The 16,411-nt window shown below is 42.7% G+C and overlaps 1 protein-coding gene across 1 annotated transcript; it reads right to left on the bottom strand.

The window, feature by feature from the left end:
- Positions 1–5,344: 5,344 nt before the first annotated feature.
- On the bottom strand, positions 5,345–8,372 carry LOC131459505 (hatching enzyme 1.2-like). Its single transcript, XM_058629408.1, has 9 exons — positions 8,350–8,372; positions 8,133–8,224; positions 7,718–7,789; positions 7,466–7,621; positions 7,072–7,192; positions 6,808–6,986; positions 5,709–5,790; positions 5,498–5,622; positions 5,345–5,417 (listed from the first exon to the last, which is right to left on the bottom strand). Coding segments are annotated over exons 2-9 (819 nt in total). The 5' UTR covers positions 8,215–8,224; positions 8,350–8,372; the 3' UTR covers positions 5,345–5,415.
- Between the last annotated feature and the right edge of the window lie 8,039 nt (positions 8,373–16,411).

Here is a 16,411-nt window from a genome sequence, read left to right as displayed (position 1 = left end):
CTGGCTGTCAACAGGCTCTGCACCTCCTCTGTCATCCATGGCTTTCGGTTGGGATAAATCCTTATACATCGGTCCCTGGTGACATTGTCTGTGCAGAACCTGATGTAATCCAGAACCACTGAAGTGTGATTCTCCAGGTCCTGGTGATCAAAAACCTCCCAGTCGGTTCTCTGGAAGCAGTCCTGCAGCTGGTGGGAAGCATCCTTGGGCCAAGTGGTGATAATCCGGGACTTGATCGGAGCTTGTTTCCGTAGGGGGGTGTATGCAGGGATAAGTAGCAGGGATGTATGCTCAGACTGTCCAAGGTGAGCTAGTGGTTTAGCCCTGTAGGACTGTCTAATGTTTGTATACAGTTTATCCATAGGCTATATTTCATAGGCGTCGACAGCCATATTTTCAGCTAAGTCCTTGGGCCTGCGTACTATGGCCTGCAGTGCATATTCCTGTGCTCTGGAGGCGTAGCTTCGGAGGGTAGTCTGAAGAAAGAAGCTTGGAATTTTCAATTCAAAATGATCCCTGGAACCTTCCCTACCAACCCTAGGACGAAGGGCAATTCAACAAAGGGTCTACAATGTTACTGTCTCAGATCAAGTGTAGTATGTATTGTTTTATACATTTAACTAACATACAGTAATTTATCCCTAGCTGGTCAATAAGGCAAATGTTAAAGATTGACATAAGGACCAATAATTAATAAATTATCATGCTATAAGCAGTGTTGGGGAGTAACAAGTTACATATAACTAAGTTACATAATTAAATTACCAAATAAATGTAAACATAATTGGTTACAGTACCTGAGAATTAAAAAAAAAAAAAAAATGAAATTACTCATTAAAATGTTGGTAAATAAATGAGGTCACATCTAAATTATATACTTTTAGGTAAAACATGATATGTAGAATATATCTACATAAGGTAGTGCTGGGAAGTCAACATTTTTCTTATGAATCAGTGTTCTGAAGATTGTATGACAGAGCATGTGATTTAAGCAGATCCAGCCACTGGTGCAGAGTTAAGGTCAGCGACAGATGTTTGTACCTGGGTTGGCGTGCTGGCTGCAATCAGGTCCTTTTGAAGGTCAGTAAGGTGCTACTGCATAATGGCGACCATACCCTGGAGACATACACAATCTTAGATGATGGTTCAGAGAGGACGATCCTCCTCCAAGAGGCTGTCCAGAGGCTGCAGCTTCAGGGAACTCCAGAGAGCCTCACCCTGAAAACAGTTCAGCAAGATGCAAGAACATTACATGGCTCATCAGTGACCTTCAAAATCTCTCCGACTGTACAGCCAACAAAGACGTTTACGATTGAGAGAGCCTTCACTGCAGGCACGCTAGGTCCAGCTGAACACTCTTACCCAGTGAAGGGACTTCAGCACAGATATAAGTACCTCAAGACACTCCCCCTGCAGCCGTTTACAGACGTTCACCCACTCCTTTTGATAGGTTCTGACGCCGATTGAACCTGGGGTCCAGTGGCGGTGAAGACCAGGCTTGGCTGGATACCCTGCCATACAGAAATGAAAAGCTGGTGATTAGGTCCCGGAGAGACCAAGAGGCCATGAACCTTCTAGAGATGAAGATGAGGAGGGAAAAGGTAGATGGAGTCCTCAGATACGCCACCCCATTGTTACGGGTGAGTAACATACCTACACTCACAGCACTGCCTGAAGCGGTACTCCCCAGCCTTCGCAGCACGGAGAAGTGTCTCGTCAGAGACCTAGTGAAGGCACAGGCATATCAGGCAGAGATCACACAGCTGAACCAAGCATGCTATGCCTCCAGAATTAGTCAGGAGCAGTGAAGACTACCAAGGAGTCATGGTTTATTCCCCATCACCTGGTGACACATTACATTACATGTCATTTAGCAGACGCTTTTATCCAAAGCGACTTACAATAAGTGCATTTAAACATTTGGGTACAAATAAGAGCTCGAAGTAAGTAAGCGCTTCAAGTAAACCAAACTATGAAGGGCTAGTCGTAAGTGCGATGTATATATATATATATTTTTTTTTGTCGTCATTGTCTTAGTCGAGGTAGAGTCGGAAGAAATGTGTTTTTAGTCGGCGGCGGAAGATGTGGAGGCTTTCCGCTGTCCGGATGTCGATGGGGAGCTCGTTCCACCATTTGGGAGCGAGGACAGTGAACAGTCTCGAGTTCTGTAAATGCCTCTGCGATCCTCTCAGTGAGGGGGCAGCAAGCCGGTTTGCCGATGCAGAGCGAAGTGGGCGGGCTGGGGTGTAGGTTTTGATCATATCCTGGATGTAGGCTGGACCGGATCCGTTTGTAGCATGGAACGCAAGCACTAGAGTCTTGAAGCGGATGCGAGCAGCTACAGGAAGCCAGTGAAGGGAGCGGAGGAGAGGTGTAGTGTGGGAGAATTTTGGTAGGTTGAAGACCAGTCGAGCTGCTGCATTCTGGATGAGTTGCAGGGGTCGTATGGCACACGCAGGGAGACCAGCCAGGAGGGAGTTGCAGTAATCCAAGCGTGAGATGACAAGAGCCTGGACCAGAACCTGTGCCGCCTTCTGGGTTAGAAGAGGCCGTATCCTTCTGATGTTGTACAACATGTATCTGCAAGAGCTGTTGCAGCAATGTTGGCAGTGAGGGAGAGATGGTCATCAAGTGTCACACCCAGGTTCCTTACGGTATGAGACGGAGTTACCACAGAGTTGTCGAGGGTGATGGTTAGGTCTGTGGTGGGAGAGCCCTTTCCTGGGAGAAAAAGAAACTCAGTCTTGTTGAGATTGAGTTTCAGGTGATGGTCAGACATCCACTGAGAGATGTTGGTCAGACAAGCGGAGATCCGTTTTGCTACATGTGTGTCGGAGCTGGGAAAAGAGAGAATGAGTTGGGTGTCGTCGGCGTAGCTGTGACACTGGTATCGTGTTCAACTGTTCTTACACCTATAAGGATAAAAACCTCAACGAGCCTCTGCTGTCTGGCCCAAACCTGGGTGCATCTCTCCTGGGTGTCCTACTGTGGTCCAGGGAACATAACATTGCTGTCAGTAGTGACATAAAGGGAATGTTACACAAGGTGAGGTTGCTGCCCGAAGGCGTGATCTACAGAGAGACTCCCAATCTAGTGTATATGAGTGGCCCTTCGGAACTACTTGTTCCCCATGCTGTGTCATATACGCACTACAGAGGCATGTACACGATCACACCCACCCAGGGGTTGCAGTTTGTGAGTCCATTGAGAACTACTTCTATGTGGACAACTGACTACAGAGCTTCCTCACTCCAGATATGGCCAAAGATGTCACAGACAAGGTGAGGGAGCTGTTAATGGAGGGAGGCTTTGAACTGCGACAGTGGGCCAGCAGCATGCCAAACGTTATCGGCCACCTGCCCAAGGAGATCAGGTCAGAGAGTAGTGAACAGTTGCTAAATCACACAAACATGGACCCACAAGAACCTGCCCTGGGACTGCATTGGTTATGCCACTCAGATACGCTGCTGTATAAGTCACGGCTGATGGAGCGCCTCCCACCCACCATGAGGAACATCTATAAGGTATTGGCCAGCCAATATGACCCCATAGGGTTCCTCATACCCGATACTACGAGGGCCAAAGTGCTTGTTCAACAGTTATAAGAAAAGAAGGGGGAGTGGGACGACCCTCTGCTGCCCGGTTCACGGCGTGGGAGGACTGGGAAAATGAGCTGCTATATTTGGACAACATCAGACTGCCTCGCTGCTACACGAGTCCAGCCATGGACAACCAGTAAGTGGGAGGTTCACATCTTCTGCCCGGTCCAGAGTGGCCCCCAAGCAGCAACTCTCCATGCCATGGATGAAGCTGTGTGCTGCACTCACGGGCGCTCAGCTTGCAGACATGCTAACCCGAGAGCTCACAGTGGAGGTATCGAGAGCAGTTATAGTTGTGGACTCCACAACTGTTCTTGCCTGGATTCAATCAGACTCTTGCCGCTTTAAGGTGTTTGCAGGAACCCGTATCACAGAAAATTCAAGAGCTGACTGATAGCCAGGCTTCGCGCTATGTGGAGACGTCAGAGAACCCAGTGGACGACCTCACCCGGGGAAAATAACTGCAGGATCTCTCAGGAAAGAATCGTTGGATCCATTTTACCTCCGTTCCTGCAGCTGCCACCCAACCAGTAGCCAGTGCATCCAGTCACAACAGGTGAAGACATCGCTGAGGAGCTGCGAAGGCCCACAACCTGCCTGGTTGTACCAGCACGGTGACCGGCACCCATCAGTTGATAACCCTAACCCTAACCCTAACTTGTTGACCACTCAGGGTATGAATATGACTTTATTGTATGTCATTAACCTTGTTCTTTCTCTCCCGTTTGTGTCTTTCCTTTCCCCTCTCTCTCACTGTCTCTCTCTGTGTCCTCATCTTGCAGCAATACCCGTGCAATGCCCTTATCCATCTATCTATCTATCTACCATTCAACCATTCACTCTCACTCTCACATCTACAGTCAATGTAGAGTGTCCAATTTACCTAAGCCCCACATGGCATTTTTCGAGACTGTGGGAGGAGAACCCGGAGAAAACCCACACACACACAGGGAGAACATGCAAGCTCCATGCAGAAAGGCTCTTGTTTCAACTGGGGCTGATGAGTTTTTGTAATGAGTTTTAGCTGAGTTAAGTTCTGTTATGATTATCTTTGAATCACATACCTAAAATGTATCATAAACTTTAGAGACCACCCACAGCTGACCACGTTTAGCTGTGTGTGGTGTCAGTGTGACAGTAGATAGTGGACACAAGTGTCTTTGGTCGTCAGGTCTTTGAACAGCACTCCTGAAGTATTTTTCCACTCTGTAGTTCTGGATGTAGCAGGATGTTTTCTTCTCCTTAAACTTGTTTGTTTTGTGCATTAAATTCTATTATAGCCTACCTAAATGTTTATCTGATGATAGCGTTAACAGAGATCACCTTAAAACCAGCAGCTAACCTAAAGTGATGTTGTCATCATTATATCAGCAAATGTGACCATCAGAATATCTCACCACCTAAACCTAAAGTCGCTAATTCTTTACCAAAAGCAGCAACAGCAGGATTGTATTTTACAGTACTCACAAGACCAAAAAACTATCTTGCACTTTCAGACGGAGCAGTGAATATCACTGGAAGCAGTAGCTGTGCCGTAAAGCGTTACACATGTGCACTTGGATCTGTGATCGCTAAAGAAACAGCCAAAGTAGGAAAAATGCTGACAATGTGGAAACAATAGAGCAATCATTCATCTTATTAGCAGTCACTATAAGAGTAAAATAGTTAGGATGGATTTTTGTTAAAATGTTGCCCACAAATGAGACAAAAAGGATGTAATGAGAGAATGAAAGAAGGCTGCTGTATCATAGTTTCAATTACTTTATTGATTGATCAATAAGTGATATACAGAGGCGATCAGGTCTTCTGACTGGATTCCTGTGTAAAAGAGAAAAGTACACAGTGGATTATAAGTGTGTTGGTGATATTATGTGTATGTTTATTCATGATGAACTCACAGCATTTGTAGAGTGTGTTGAGCCTTGCAATATCGAGGCGGCTCATCTCTTTAGCATTGCCGAAGGACACATTGGCGTTAGGGATTGGAATCATGGTGGGCTGGTTGTTCTTAGAGAAGGCATATCTACAACAGGACATAGAGCATGTAAATGGCAACAGATGCACACATATGAAGACACACAGGAGGGCTGATGTGTAGTCAGTTCTTACTTGTGGTACTGCATGACAGAGTTGTAATCATAGGAAGTGCCCTGGTTGAGGGTGGCTATCTTATTGAAGTTGTGCTCCATTCCTAAGAAGAGCAAAAAGTGGTAAAAAATTATTATATTTTCTATTCATTTTTTAACAAATAAATCCTCTTGAGGGTCACAGGGGGAGCTAGAGCCAATCCAACCTGACATAGGGTGAAAGGAAGGGTACAACATGGACACTCCATCACAGGGCCAATATACACAGACAACTCTTCTCTCACATTCACACCTATGGGCATTTGTGTCTAATCAACCAAAGCACAATCTGCATGTCTTTGGACTGTGGGAGGAAGATGGAGTACCTGAAGAACCTAAGCACACATGGGTAAAACATGCAAACTCAATTCAGAAAAGCCCTCAGACAAAACACCTAAACCTATGGTACAGTGTAGATATCAATTTCCATTTCTTTCTCTAACTGGGATTCTAACCCAGGGCCTTGTTGTGAGGCTGTGAGCCATCACACTTCTGTTTGACCAAAGTCATTGGCTAGGTCTCAATTGCAAAACCAATTAAAGGTTAAAACAATTATTAACAATAATGGTCAACCCCCCAAAGCAAAGGACAGTGTACAAGAGAGGTGAAGAAGACAGTGCAGGCAGGATGGAGTGGGTGGAGACAAGTATCAGGGGTGATGCGTGACAGAAGGATAGCAGCAAAGGTCTACAAGATGGTAGTGAGACCTGTTATGGTGTATGGCTTGGAGACAGTGGAGCTGGAGGTGACAGAACTGAAGATGCTGAGATTTTTGTTGGGAGTGACCAGAATGGACAGGATTAGAAATGAGCATATTCAAGGGACAGCTCTGGTTGAACAGTTTGGAAATAAAGTAAGGGAGTCAAGGTTGAGATGGTTTAGTCACGTGCAGAGGAAGGATAGTGATTATATTGGAAAAAAGATGTTGAAGATGGAGCTGCCAGGCAGGAGGAAAATAGAAACCAGAGAAGGTTGGTGTAATGTGGACAGTTGGTGTAACTGTCCTCATGTTAGAGAAACTGACATTATTGTAGTGGTTTCCATTCTAATATTCCTGTGGGGAAAACAAATATTTATATTACCAGACTGGACATTGCCCAGCACGACTCTGATGTGGTTGTCCCTGTCAGAGCGGGTTTGTTCATGGTTGAATCCCAGAGCATGGAGCAGCTCATGCTGAACGGTGCCATGGTAAAGACATCCACTACGGGCCAGAGACACCACCTGCTTACCACCACGACGGCCAACGTAAGACCAGCAGCTGGACAGAATGAAATATAAGTTGAAGATTGAAGTTTGACAACATCTTTTAACACGAGCTCTCTTAATTTCTTCAGTTTTCTTACCCATTCTGAGATTCAATGTTCAGCCAGTCACGGTCAGAACTTCTGGTGGGCCTGAAGCGGATGCAGGAGAAGGAGGAGAAAGATTCCAGTCCACGGGTGATGATGGACCTTTCACGGGAGGCTGGCAAACATGATACCATAAGTTTTGTTTTTGTATTATCTCACAACACTCATACAAAATGATCAACACATGGATAAATATTCCCCCAAGATCACATGAATATACCCCAGTATATGGAATCAGACTGTTCAAGTACTGGAATAGTTGGGTAGTTTTGCAGTAACATGTTGAACTACAGATCTATAGCTATATATGCATTTTCGGTGTGTCAGTTGAAGATATATTCTGCCTTCACGTAGAACTTGTGAGCTTGTGGTTCCAACTGATACTCACAGAAGTGATTAGTGATGTAATAAGGAATGTAGACCTTTCCATCAGTCCATTTGCCCCACGTGCAGCCTCGGCTGGTGCAGGGATCAGCATTTCTCTCAGCCTCATTGTCAATGGCAATGTCTCCTCCAATCAGAGTGGGTTCACCAGTGGAGCGGACTAAAACAATCATACAGCATCAAACAGCTACTTTAAAAAACTGCTGTAGTGTCACTGGAAAAAATTAGGGAAAAAAATGAGTTCATTCACACTTACTCAGATTACTGTTGGCTCTTTCCAGAAGTTCAGAGACTGAAAGCTCCCCCAAGTTCACCTCTGCAACTTCCTCTGCAAACAACATCAAAAACAAAAACGATGCAATTTGACTTTACATAAAAAACACACCAGTTCCTGAACTATGTATGTCAGTGGAATAGGTCTGATTGTACATACCTGCCTGAAAAATGGAGAGAAGAGACACACATGTAAGAAACAAACAAGTGTTAACAGACATCCTCAAATAAAGACCCAAATACTGAGTCTTACAAAGAAATGTTCAAATTAAAAATGTCAAATTTACAATAACAAGGGGCTACCACAGGAACTTCCAGTATGATAGAAGCTGAATGATTATAAAGATGCAATAAACCCTATGTCAAATTATTTTAAATGATTATGTAAATGATGATGCTTACCTCATTGTCTGCCCAACAGGAGGCAGACAGAAGCAGCAGAGCCAGTGCTGAAAACCTGAAAATAGACATGTGAACCATCTCAGCAAACCTGCAGGAAAAAGACACAATTCAATGTCAACTTTTTCTCAAAAGGAAGAGAACAGTGCTTGAACCACAACCAGAGGCAAACTTCATACACTGAGAGAAGGTCCACACCTCTGCTGCTGAACTTACCTGTGATCCTATGTGTGCAACCAAGGCATGACTCTAGGTTTTTTATACTTTCAGTTGTGTCACGTCAGCAAGACTAAATATGGATTATCTGACAAAACCCAAAGAATCAGCTATACTGGCAGGCTTATCAGTTCAATATACAGACGCAAATATAGATAGACACTTTTCCATAGCATTATGGGTGGGAAAGGGCATGTGTGTTGCATGTGTTGTTTTTCATCATACTGTACAACAAGTGTAAGACAAGAGGACAGAGGACAGAGGAAAGGTGGGACAGAAAGGGGGGAGATAAAGGACAAGAGGGAGATGAGGCCAAGGTACTCGAGCTTAAACAATTACTCAATTAATCGATTACTAAATTAATTGGCAACTATTTTGATAATCAATTAATCGGTTTGAAGCTTTTTTCATGATTAAAACAAGTTTTTTGATTGTTTTAGCTTCATAAATGTGAATACTGTCTTAATTTCTATCCTCCATATAACAAAGAAATCATTAAAAGTGACTTATTTTGCTTTGTGGACAAAACAATACATTCGAGAACATTATTATTTCCCGGTTTGACAGACACTGATCAACATTTTTTAACGTTTTCTGTTATTTTAAGGACCGAGCGATTACTCAATTAATTGTGAAAATAATCGATAGATTAATCCAATATGAAAATAATCGTTAGTTGCAGCTTCAAGGCGCAGTCATTTTTCATACACAATTGTAGTCATTTTGTCACATAAAATAAAGTTGGAACAAGTCAGGTTTATACTTTGATGCCTCCACGCAGTAGCTACGTGTCACGAAGCGGCGGTTATGTTAGTTTAGTTGGTGTGGGTTAGGTTTTTCGGTTTTGTTATGTCACTTGTTTTATTTTGGTGATGGGTTTCCTCTGTCTGTGTTCACTGTCTCTGTCTTCACCACGCCCCGTTGATTAGTAACCACTTGCACCATGAGGATAATTACCCCTGCACCTTTACATGCTTCACTCTCCCCCTGTCAGTTGTCAGTGCGTCACAGATGAGTATTCAGAGAAGACCAAGTTATCGGTTCAAGCGTTTGCATCTTGTAGTTTCCCCGTTCATGGTAGTATAGCAGCAAGGCTGTCGTTTTGTTTTCAGTTTTTCGCAGCAAGTCTGTAGTTTTATTTTCTGTGTTTTTGAGGAGTTTTTTGAGCCTGTAGGCTCCCTCCCTGAGTTTTGTTTTGACCTCTGGTCAACTTTTCATTTTGCTTATCCAAGCAAATAAACCTTTTTGAAACCTGCTTCTGTTCTCCTGCAATTGAGTCCAAGAATCCTGACTCCCGCCGTGACACTACGGGAAGTTTCCCACTAGCGCGTCATTTACCAGACCTGTAGCTTTTGCTGTACGTAGCTGTGGAGGTGACACAGAAGTATAATACTATAAATCAGCTGAGAGTCATGGAATCACTGAAATCATGTAATTTCACCACAGCGAAAGTGAACGGGTTTAGAGGTGAGTTCATAGAAGCTATGGCTGCAGGTCTATGCTGTTGTTAAATAATGAAAAAAGTGACGAGAGGACTGAATATGTGCTGATGTGAACGATCATGTACATCACGTTCACTATACATGATGCACCGCATGAGTTATTGTGGTTTTATGGAGTCGCATCACAGATCACAACTGACACAGATTATGTCAGTTGAGTTTAGTTTGTAAATGAGCTTGTGTTAAATTATAATTTGCAGTTTATTCAAAGTAAATACCTTATAGTGTACTAGTGGTTGGAATCTTTCACAACAATTTTTTCTTTTTCATGACTTTATCACAGGATTACTCTTCACCTCTCTTCATAAGCTCTTTAGAGGCAGAGACAACGACCACAACCCTGAACCTGGATTCAAGCAGCAGCAGTACAGTTTTTCTTTGTTTACTGACAGCATGGTCACCTGGGTGAAGGTGGTCAAGCTGCTGTGTTTGGAAAATAAAGCATAAATATTCTGAGCCAAGGGACACGTTCACTGACTTCAGGCTGCACTGACAATGTAGAAAAAATAAAACTCTTATATAGCCAGTAATGCAGTAAATGTCACAAGCCAGTGTCTTTTTGAGCTGGTCCCAAGCCCGGATAAATGCAGAGGATTGCGTCAGGAAGGGCATCCAGCGTAAAACAAATATGCAAATCGAACCTATAACTTCCATCCCGGATCGGTCGAGGCCCAGGTTAACAACGACCGCCATTGGTACCGATAACCTACAGGGTAACAGTGGAAATTGGGCTACTGTGGGTCGAAGTCGAAGGAGGAGAGGAGGAAGGCGGGTTCAGAAACAGAGAGAAAAGAGGAAAGGCAAGAGTCTGGGACTGAGAGTAGGGACTTTGAATAGTGGGACGATGACAGGAAAAGCTAGAGAGTTGATTGACATGATGCAGAGAAGGAAGGTGGATATACTGTGGCCGTTTCTCAATATCCATACTTGTGCGTACTTGAGCGTACTTGCGTACTCCCGTACTTGTGAAAACGTCATCAGCCTCAGTCCAAGTGCTGTTCCAATTCTCAAGTAAGCGAACAGCGAGGACGGTTCTCAAACCCGGAAATGTTCTCGCTCCGCCCATTTTTACCAAGTATGCATCGGAGGTGACTTAAGCGTACTTGCGATGGCCATGTATCCCAGAATACATTTCGGCGGAGCATAGCAGCAGATAATAGAAATATAAATCTGAAATAAATATTTTTCTGTGTCCCGGAACAAAGTTTTAACATCATTTGAGGCGAGAAATTAGTCATTTAGAATTCAAACATGTGGTTTGTGTATGAAGATATGACGTATTTATAGTTTGGCAGCGGCGTTTGTCGGAGGTGATCAGCTCCGCCTCTGCGGTCGCTCGGCGCTCACTGTGCCTGGCACAGAGCAGCGTTACCTCGGCCTGTCCTGATGAAATGACCCGCTGGCTCAGACGTCGCTGTCATTAGATGCTCGGTGTGATCCATAGATTTGTTGTTGACGGGTTATTTTGTTTTTAATGGAAACGTTTTGACCTGACAGTTTGAAGGTTTGTATATTGTTAATGTTTTATTTATTTTAACTTTGAATTTTAGATTTATATTAAAGTCGAGATTTATATTTAAATATAATATGTAAATATTAGATATGTATAGTATAGTATGTAGAGTAGTATATATTTGTACACGTACATATATGTCATACATACATATATATACATATATACTACTCTACAATGCTGTAATATATCTATTTTCCACATTGTATTATTTGTATTGTATATTTTAATAGAAATACATTAATAAATGAAGTTAAATATTTAAAATGTAAAAATAATAACAACATATATATGCATTTATTAAAAGTATTTCATATGTTCATTTATCAACACTGTAGGTGGCGGTAATGAGGCTGCAGCACTTGGCGCCAGCCACCATTCAAACAGCAGAACAATACATACATACTTGCATACTTGAGTATTGAGAAACAACCACATACTTGTGTACTCCCGTACTTGGCAAGTATATACTCCCAGCGTACTTCTCAAGTATATACTTCCCAAGTACGCAAGTACATACTTGCTTACTTGAGTATTGAGAAACGGCCTGTGTGTCCAGGAGACCAGGTGGAAAGGTAGCAAGGCGAGAAGCTTAGGTGCAGGTTTTAAGTTATACTGCTATGGTATTGATAGGAAGAGAAATGGAGTAGGGGTTATCCTAAAGGAGGAGTTTGTTAGGAATGTCCTGGAAGTGAAAAGAGTGTCAGATAGACTGATGAGTCTGAAGCTTGAAATTGAAGGTGTGATGTTAAATGTTATTAGTGGCTATGCCCCACAGGTGGGATGTGAATTAGAGGAGAAGGAAACATTCTCGAGTGAGTTAGATGAAGTGATGCAGAATATCCCCAGAGGTGAGAGAGTGGTAATTGACGCAGACTTCAATGGACATGTTGGTGCAGGAAATGGAGGGGATGAAGAAGTGATTGGCAGGTTTGGTATCCAAGACAGGAACACAGAGGGACATATGGTGGTAGACAGAGCCGGCCCTGGGCATAGGCAGTATAGGCAAATGCTAGGGGCGCCGACATCCGCAGGGGGCGCCGAAAACGAAAAAAATAAAAATGTGTATGTATGTATATGTATGTATATATATATATATATATAAATACTACTTTTGTCTTCTGCCATTATTACTATTATTTCGAAATATTATATAAGCCCACAGCAACATAAAGTCATAGCAAAGACTATTAAATAAGGCAGAAGCCTTTTTTCTGGGTGTAACGAGCCGTTGCTCTGTACCTGCCCTCTGTGAGGGGGGCGGGGTCAAGAGGCCAGCTGCCTGAATCTGACCGGACCGTGACCCAGAGACGAAGAAAAAGATTAATGACACTGTATCGGAATTATGTCCAAAAGACTGAAGCCATCCGCTGCCCAAGGAAGGAAAAGAAGGAAAGAAGAGGAAGAAAAACGTGAAAAAGATAGAGGTACAGTAATGTCAATGTGATGAATTGCATGAAATTAATAGTTTAATGCATCGTAGTTACCGTTGTTGGAGCAGAGTGTTAGCTTGCTAGCTTACTTCGGACGATAGCAACATTGTTTAATAATCAATAAATAGCTGAGTCGACGTGTGTTAATGTTACTCCACCTTAAATTCATCAGGGACGTTTGGAAACGTAACGTTTGGCCTGTTCAGGTGTTATTTTACAGGTGTCTTTCCTGCTTGTATGTCAGTTAAAATGCTTTTAGTTGTCCATCCCCTTTGTAATAGGGTGGTTGTAAGCCTTTGGTTTTATGTGTCACAGTTTATGTTTGTTAAAGTTTACATCAGTGTTAAAGTGCAGTTAAAGTGTATTACTGTTAATATTTCATACCATAGCTTTCCCATATCATTCATAGGCTATATATACATATATATTCATTTCACTGCACTTTACTGGTTTTTGCACTCTGGTTAGACTGAATTGCATTGCAATGGCAATAAAGTTGAATGAATCTCATCACATTTTCATTATTAGTCTATATTAGTCTCATGTATAGCACACCAAGCATCTGTTTTTTTATTAAAATGTAACATGCAGTCGTCACATATACTTCTCTTCTCTCTTCAGATGCACTTCAAATATTTCAGTACCACCACCAGTGACACAGCATCAGGTGCTGCTGTCCCGTCTACCTCTGCACAGCCCAGTGACACAGCATCAGGACTAAAGGCTGCACCTATAGACCCTGCTGACTGGCCATCTCTTCTTACAGACAAAGTAAGAAGAGAGTTAGTTCACAGAGGACCATTTCAAACAAAAAACAGTTACACATTTCCCCAAAACAACGATGGGAGAAGGTGTCAACATGACTTTTTTAAAAGAGTCTTAGTTAATGGGGAAAAAATCAAGGAGCTGGCTGATGTACTCCAAAAAGAATGATAGCTTGCACTGTTTTTATTTGGTGTGATATTTTTTACTCAAAGAAATAAAATCTTGAATACACACATGCAGTTTCTGTGTGATTGTATGAAAGTTGATTGTGAAATTGACTGCTGCGATGCAAGGGGGCGCCAGCTAAAATCTTGCCTAGGGCACCAAATTACTCAGGGCCGGCACTGGTGGTAGACTTTGCAAAAAGGATGGAAAAGGCTGTAGTGAATACTTTTTTCCAGAAGAGGCATGAGCATAGGGTGACTTATAAGAGGGGAGGTAGGAGCACACAGGTAGACTACATCTTGTATAGAATCTGGGTGGTCAGGGAGAGCTCCCAGATGACTGGACAACTACAGCTAATGTAATCAGGGAGACAGGTAGGAGAGTACTTGGTGTGTCGTCTGGAAGGAAAGTAGATAAGGAGACTTAGTGGTGGAATGGGGAAGTGCAGGAGTATATAAAGAGAAAGAGGTTAGCAAAGAAAAAGTGGGACACTAAGGAGGAGGAGAGATCAGCCAGAATGAAAGGAAAGATATACAAGACAGTGGTGAGACCAGCGATGCTGTATGGTCTAGAGACATTGGCACTGAGAAAAAGACAGGAAGCAGAGCTGGAGGTAGCAGAAATGAAGATGTTGAGGTTCTCTTTGGGAGTGACAAAGATGGATAGGATCAGGAATGAGTCAATCAGAGGAACAGCACATGTTGGATGTTTTGGAGATAAGGTCAGAGAGGCCAGAATGAGATAGTTTGGTCATGTACAGAGGAGGGATAGTGAGTATATTGGTAGAAGGATGCTGGGGTTGGAACTGCCAGGCAGGAGGTCTCGAGGAAGACCAAAGAGAAGGTTTGTGGATGTAGTGAAAGAGGACATACAGTTAGTTGGTGTGAGAGAGGGGGATACAGAGAACAGGGTTAGATGGAGGAGGTTGATTCGCTGTGGCGACCCCTGAAGGGAGCAGCCGAAAGGAAAAGAAGAAGAAGAAGATATAGCCAGTAAATGTATAGACCCTTTCAAAAGCTACGTCACAGAAATGTGTGCACGCAGTTTGGGGTCAGAAAACACACAAGATGCCTACTTTTAACGTAGTAGGCATCTTAGACTTCTCTGAAATCAGAGAAAGTTATGTTGTGGTACGTAGCTAGCTTGTAGTTAGCTGCTGGCCGGCTAGCGCGTTTACAAGTAAACATGGTGTGCTAAAACTTTCCTTGTATGCACATAAACTTTCTCGCATGTACACGCTAGGTTTATCTATAAGGTAAGAGTGAATAGCTGACCACTGGATATCCGGCCACTTGCTAATACTATCATCTACCCAATCTTTTATGGAAGCTGGGTCAGGCAGACTATTGCCGTCGGCCAGTACTAATTTATTTAGGTATTGTTTGCAGTCTTTAATTGGCAACAAAAGAACATATTCAGAATTATTCAGTGGAAGAACATGGACATACATGCTATTCCCTTACCTGTTGTTATCCCTCTTTTGCTAGGGACACTGTAACCCCCCAAAAACAATGACTGCTGTATCTACAGAAGCAAGTGGTACGTGGAAAATGAATTTGGTACATAGTGGTAAACAGTCTGAAATATATGAAAGAACATTCAGAGGCTTTGCTTCTATCCCAGTTAAAAAACCCTCATATGAGAATGATTAAAAATTAGAGGCATTATAGGATAATTTGTTACCAACAGTAGTTACAGTATGAAATTCAAGGAACAGAACATAGAACACTAAAGCAGATTGAGTCATAAATGTACCCACTATTTACTCTTTATTTACACTTTATTTTTCAAATTAGAAACTGTGAACAGTTTGAAGTTCTCAGTTAGTTTTAGCTGAGTTAACTTCTGTTATGATTATCTTTTATCACAAGCCTAAAATGTATCATAAACTTGAGAGAGCACCCTATACTTTGAAGATGTAGCAAGCTTGTTTTATAGCAGCAAATGTGACCATCAGATTATCTCACCACCTAAACCTAAAGTCTCTGATTCTTTACCAAAAGCAGCGACAGCAGGATTATATCTAACAGTACTCACAAGACCAAAACAACTATCTTGTGCTTTCACTCGGCACCGTGAATATCACTGGAAGCAGCTGCACTTCTCTACCAATGTTAACCAAAACTCAAGTTACATTTTCTTGCCTAAACCAAATGAAGGACCGTATCAACAAGACAGAATTCGGATGGTCAGCTTTGATGCAACACCAGCTAGTAAAGTTAAAAACAAGCGATCGTCGCTGGAGATAAGAACTAGTTAAGCTTCCAGTTAAAGTTTAAGCATTACAAATTTACTTATTTACTTATAACTCTACTAATCCAGAAGAGAGAATCCAAACTTGGTGACTCCTTGAAGCACATGTCATAATCGACTGTCTTTGCCTCTTTTGAAAGTATCCGCTTTGGTTTTGTTAGCATCGCCGTGATCTCTACTGTTGGCACCCTCGTTTACGTGCTGTGTGCCTGTGTCGTACAAAGCGTTGCACATGTGCACTTGGACCTGTGATCTGTCCCACAGCAGAGGCTAAAGAAACAGCCAAAGTAGGAGAAATGCTGACAATGGGCAAACGATAGTGAATCTTATTGGTCAGTATAACAGTAAAATAATTATGATAGATTTTTGTTGAAATGTTTCCCAGAAATGAGACAAAAAGGATGTAATGAGAGAATGAAAGAAGACTGCCG

Source organism: Solea solea, chromosome 5 (assembly GCF_958295425.1).
Source record: "Solea solea chromosome 5, fSolSol10.1, whole genome shotgun sequence".
In the NCBI taxonomy this organism is placed as follows: Eukaryota; Metazoa; Chordata; class Actinopteri; order Pleuronectiformes; family Soleidae; genus Solea; species Solea solea.
Note: the sequence above shows the minus strand (reverse complement) of the source record. Positions and strands in the feature narration are given on the sequence as shown.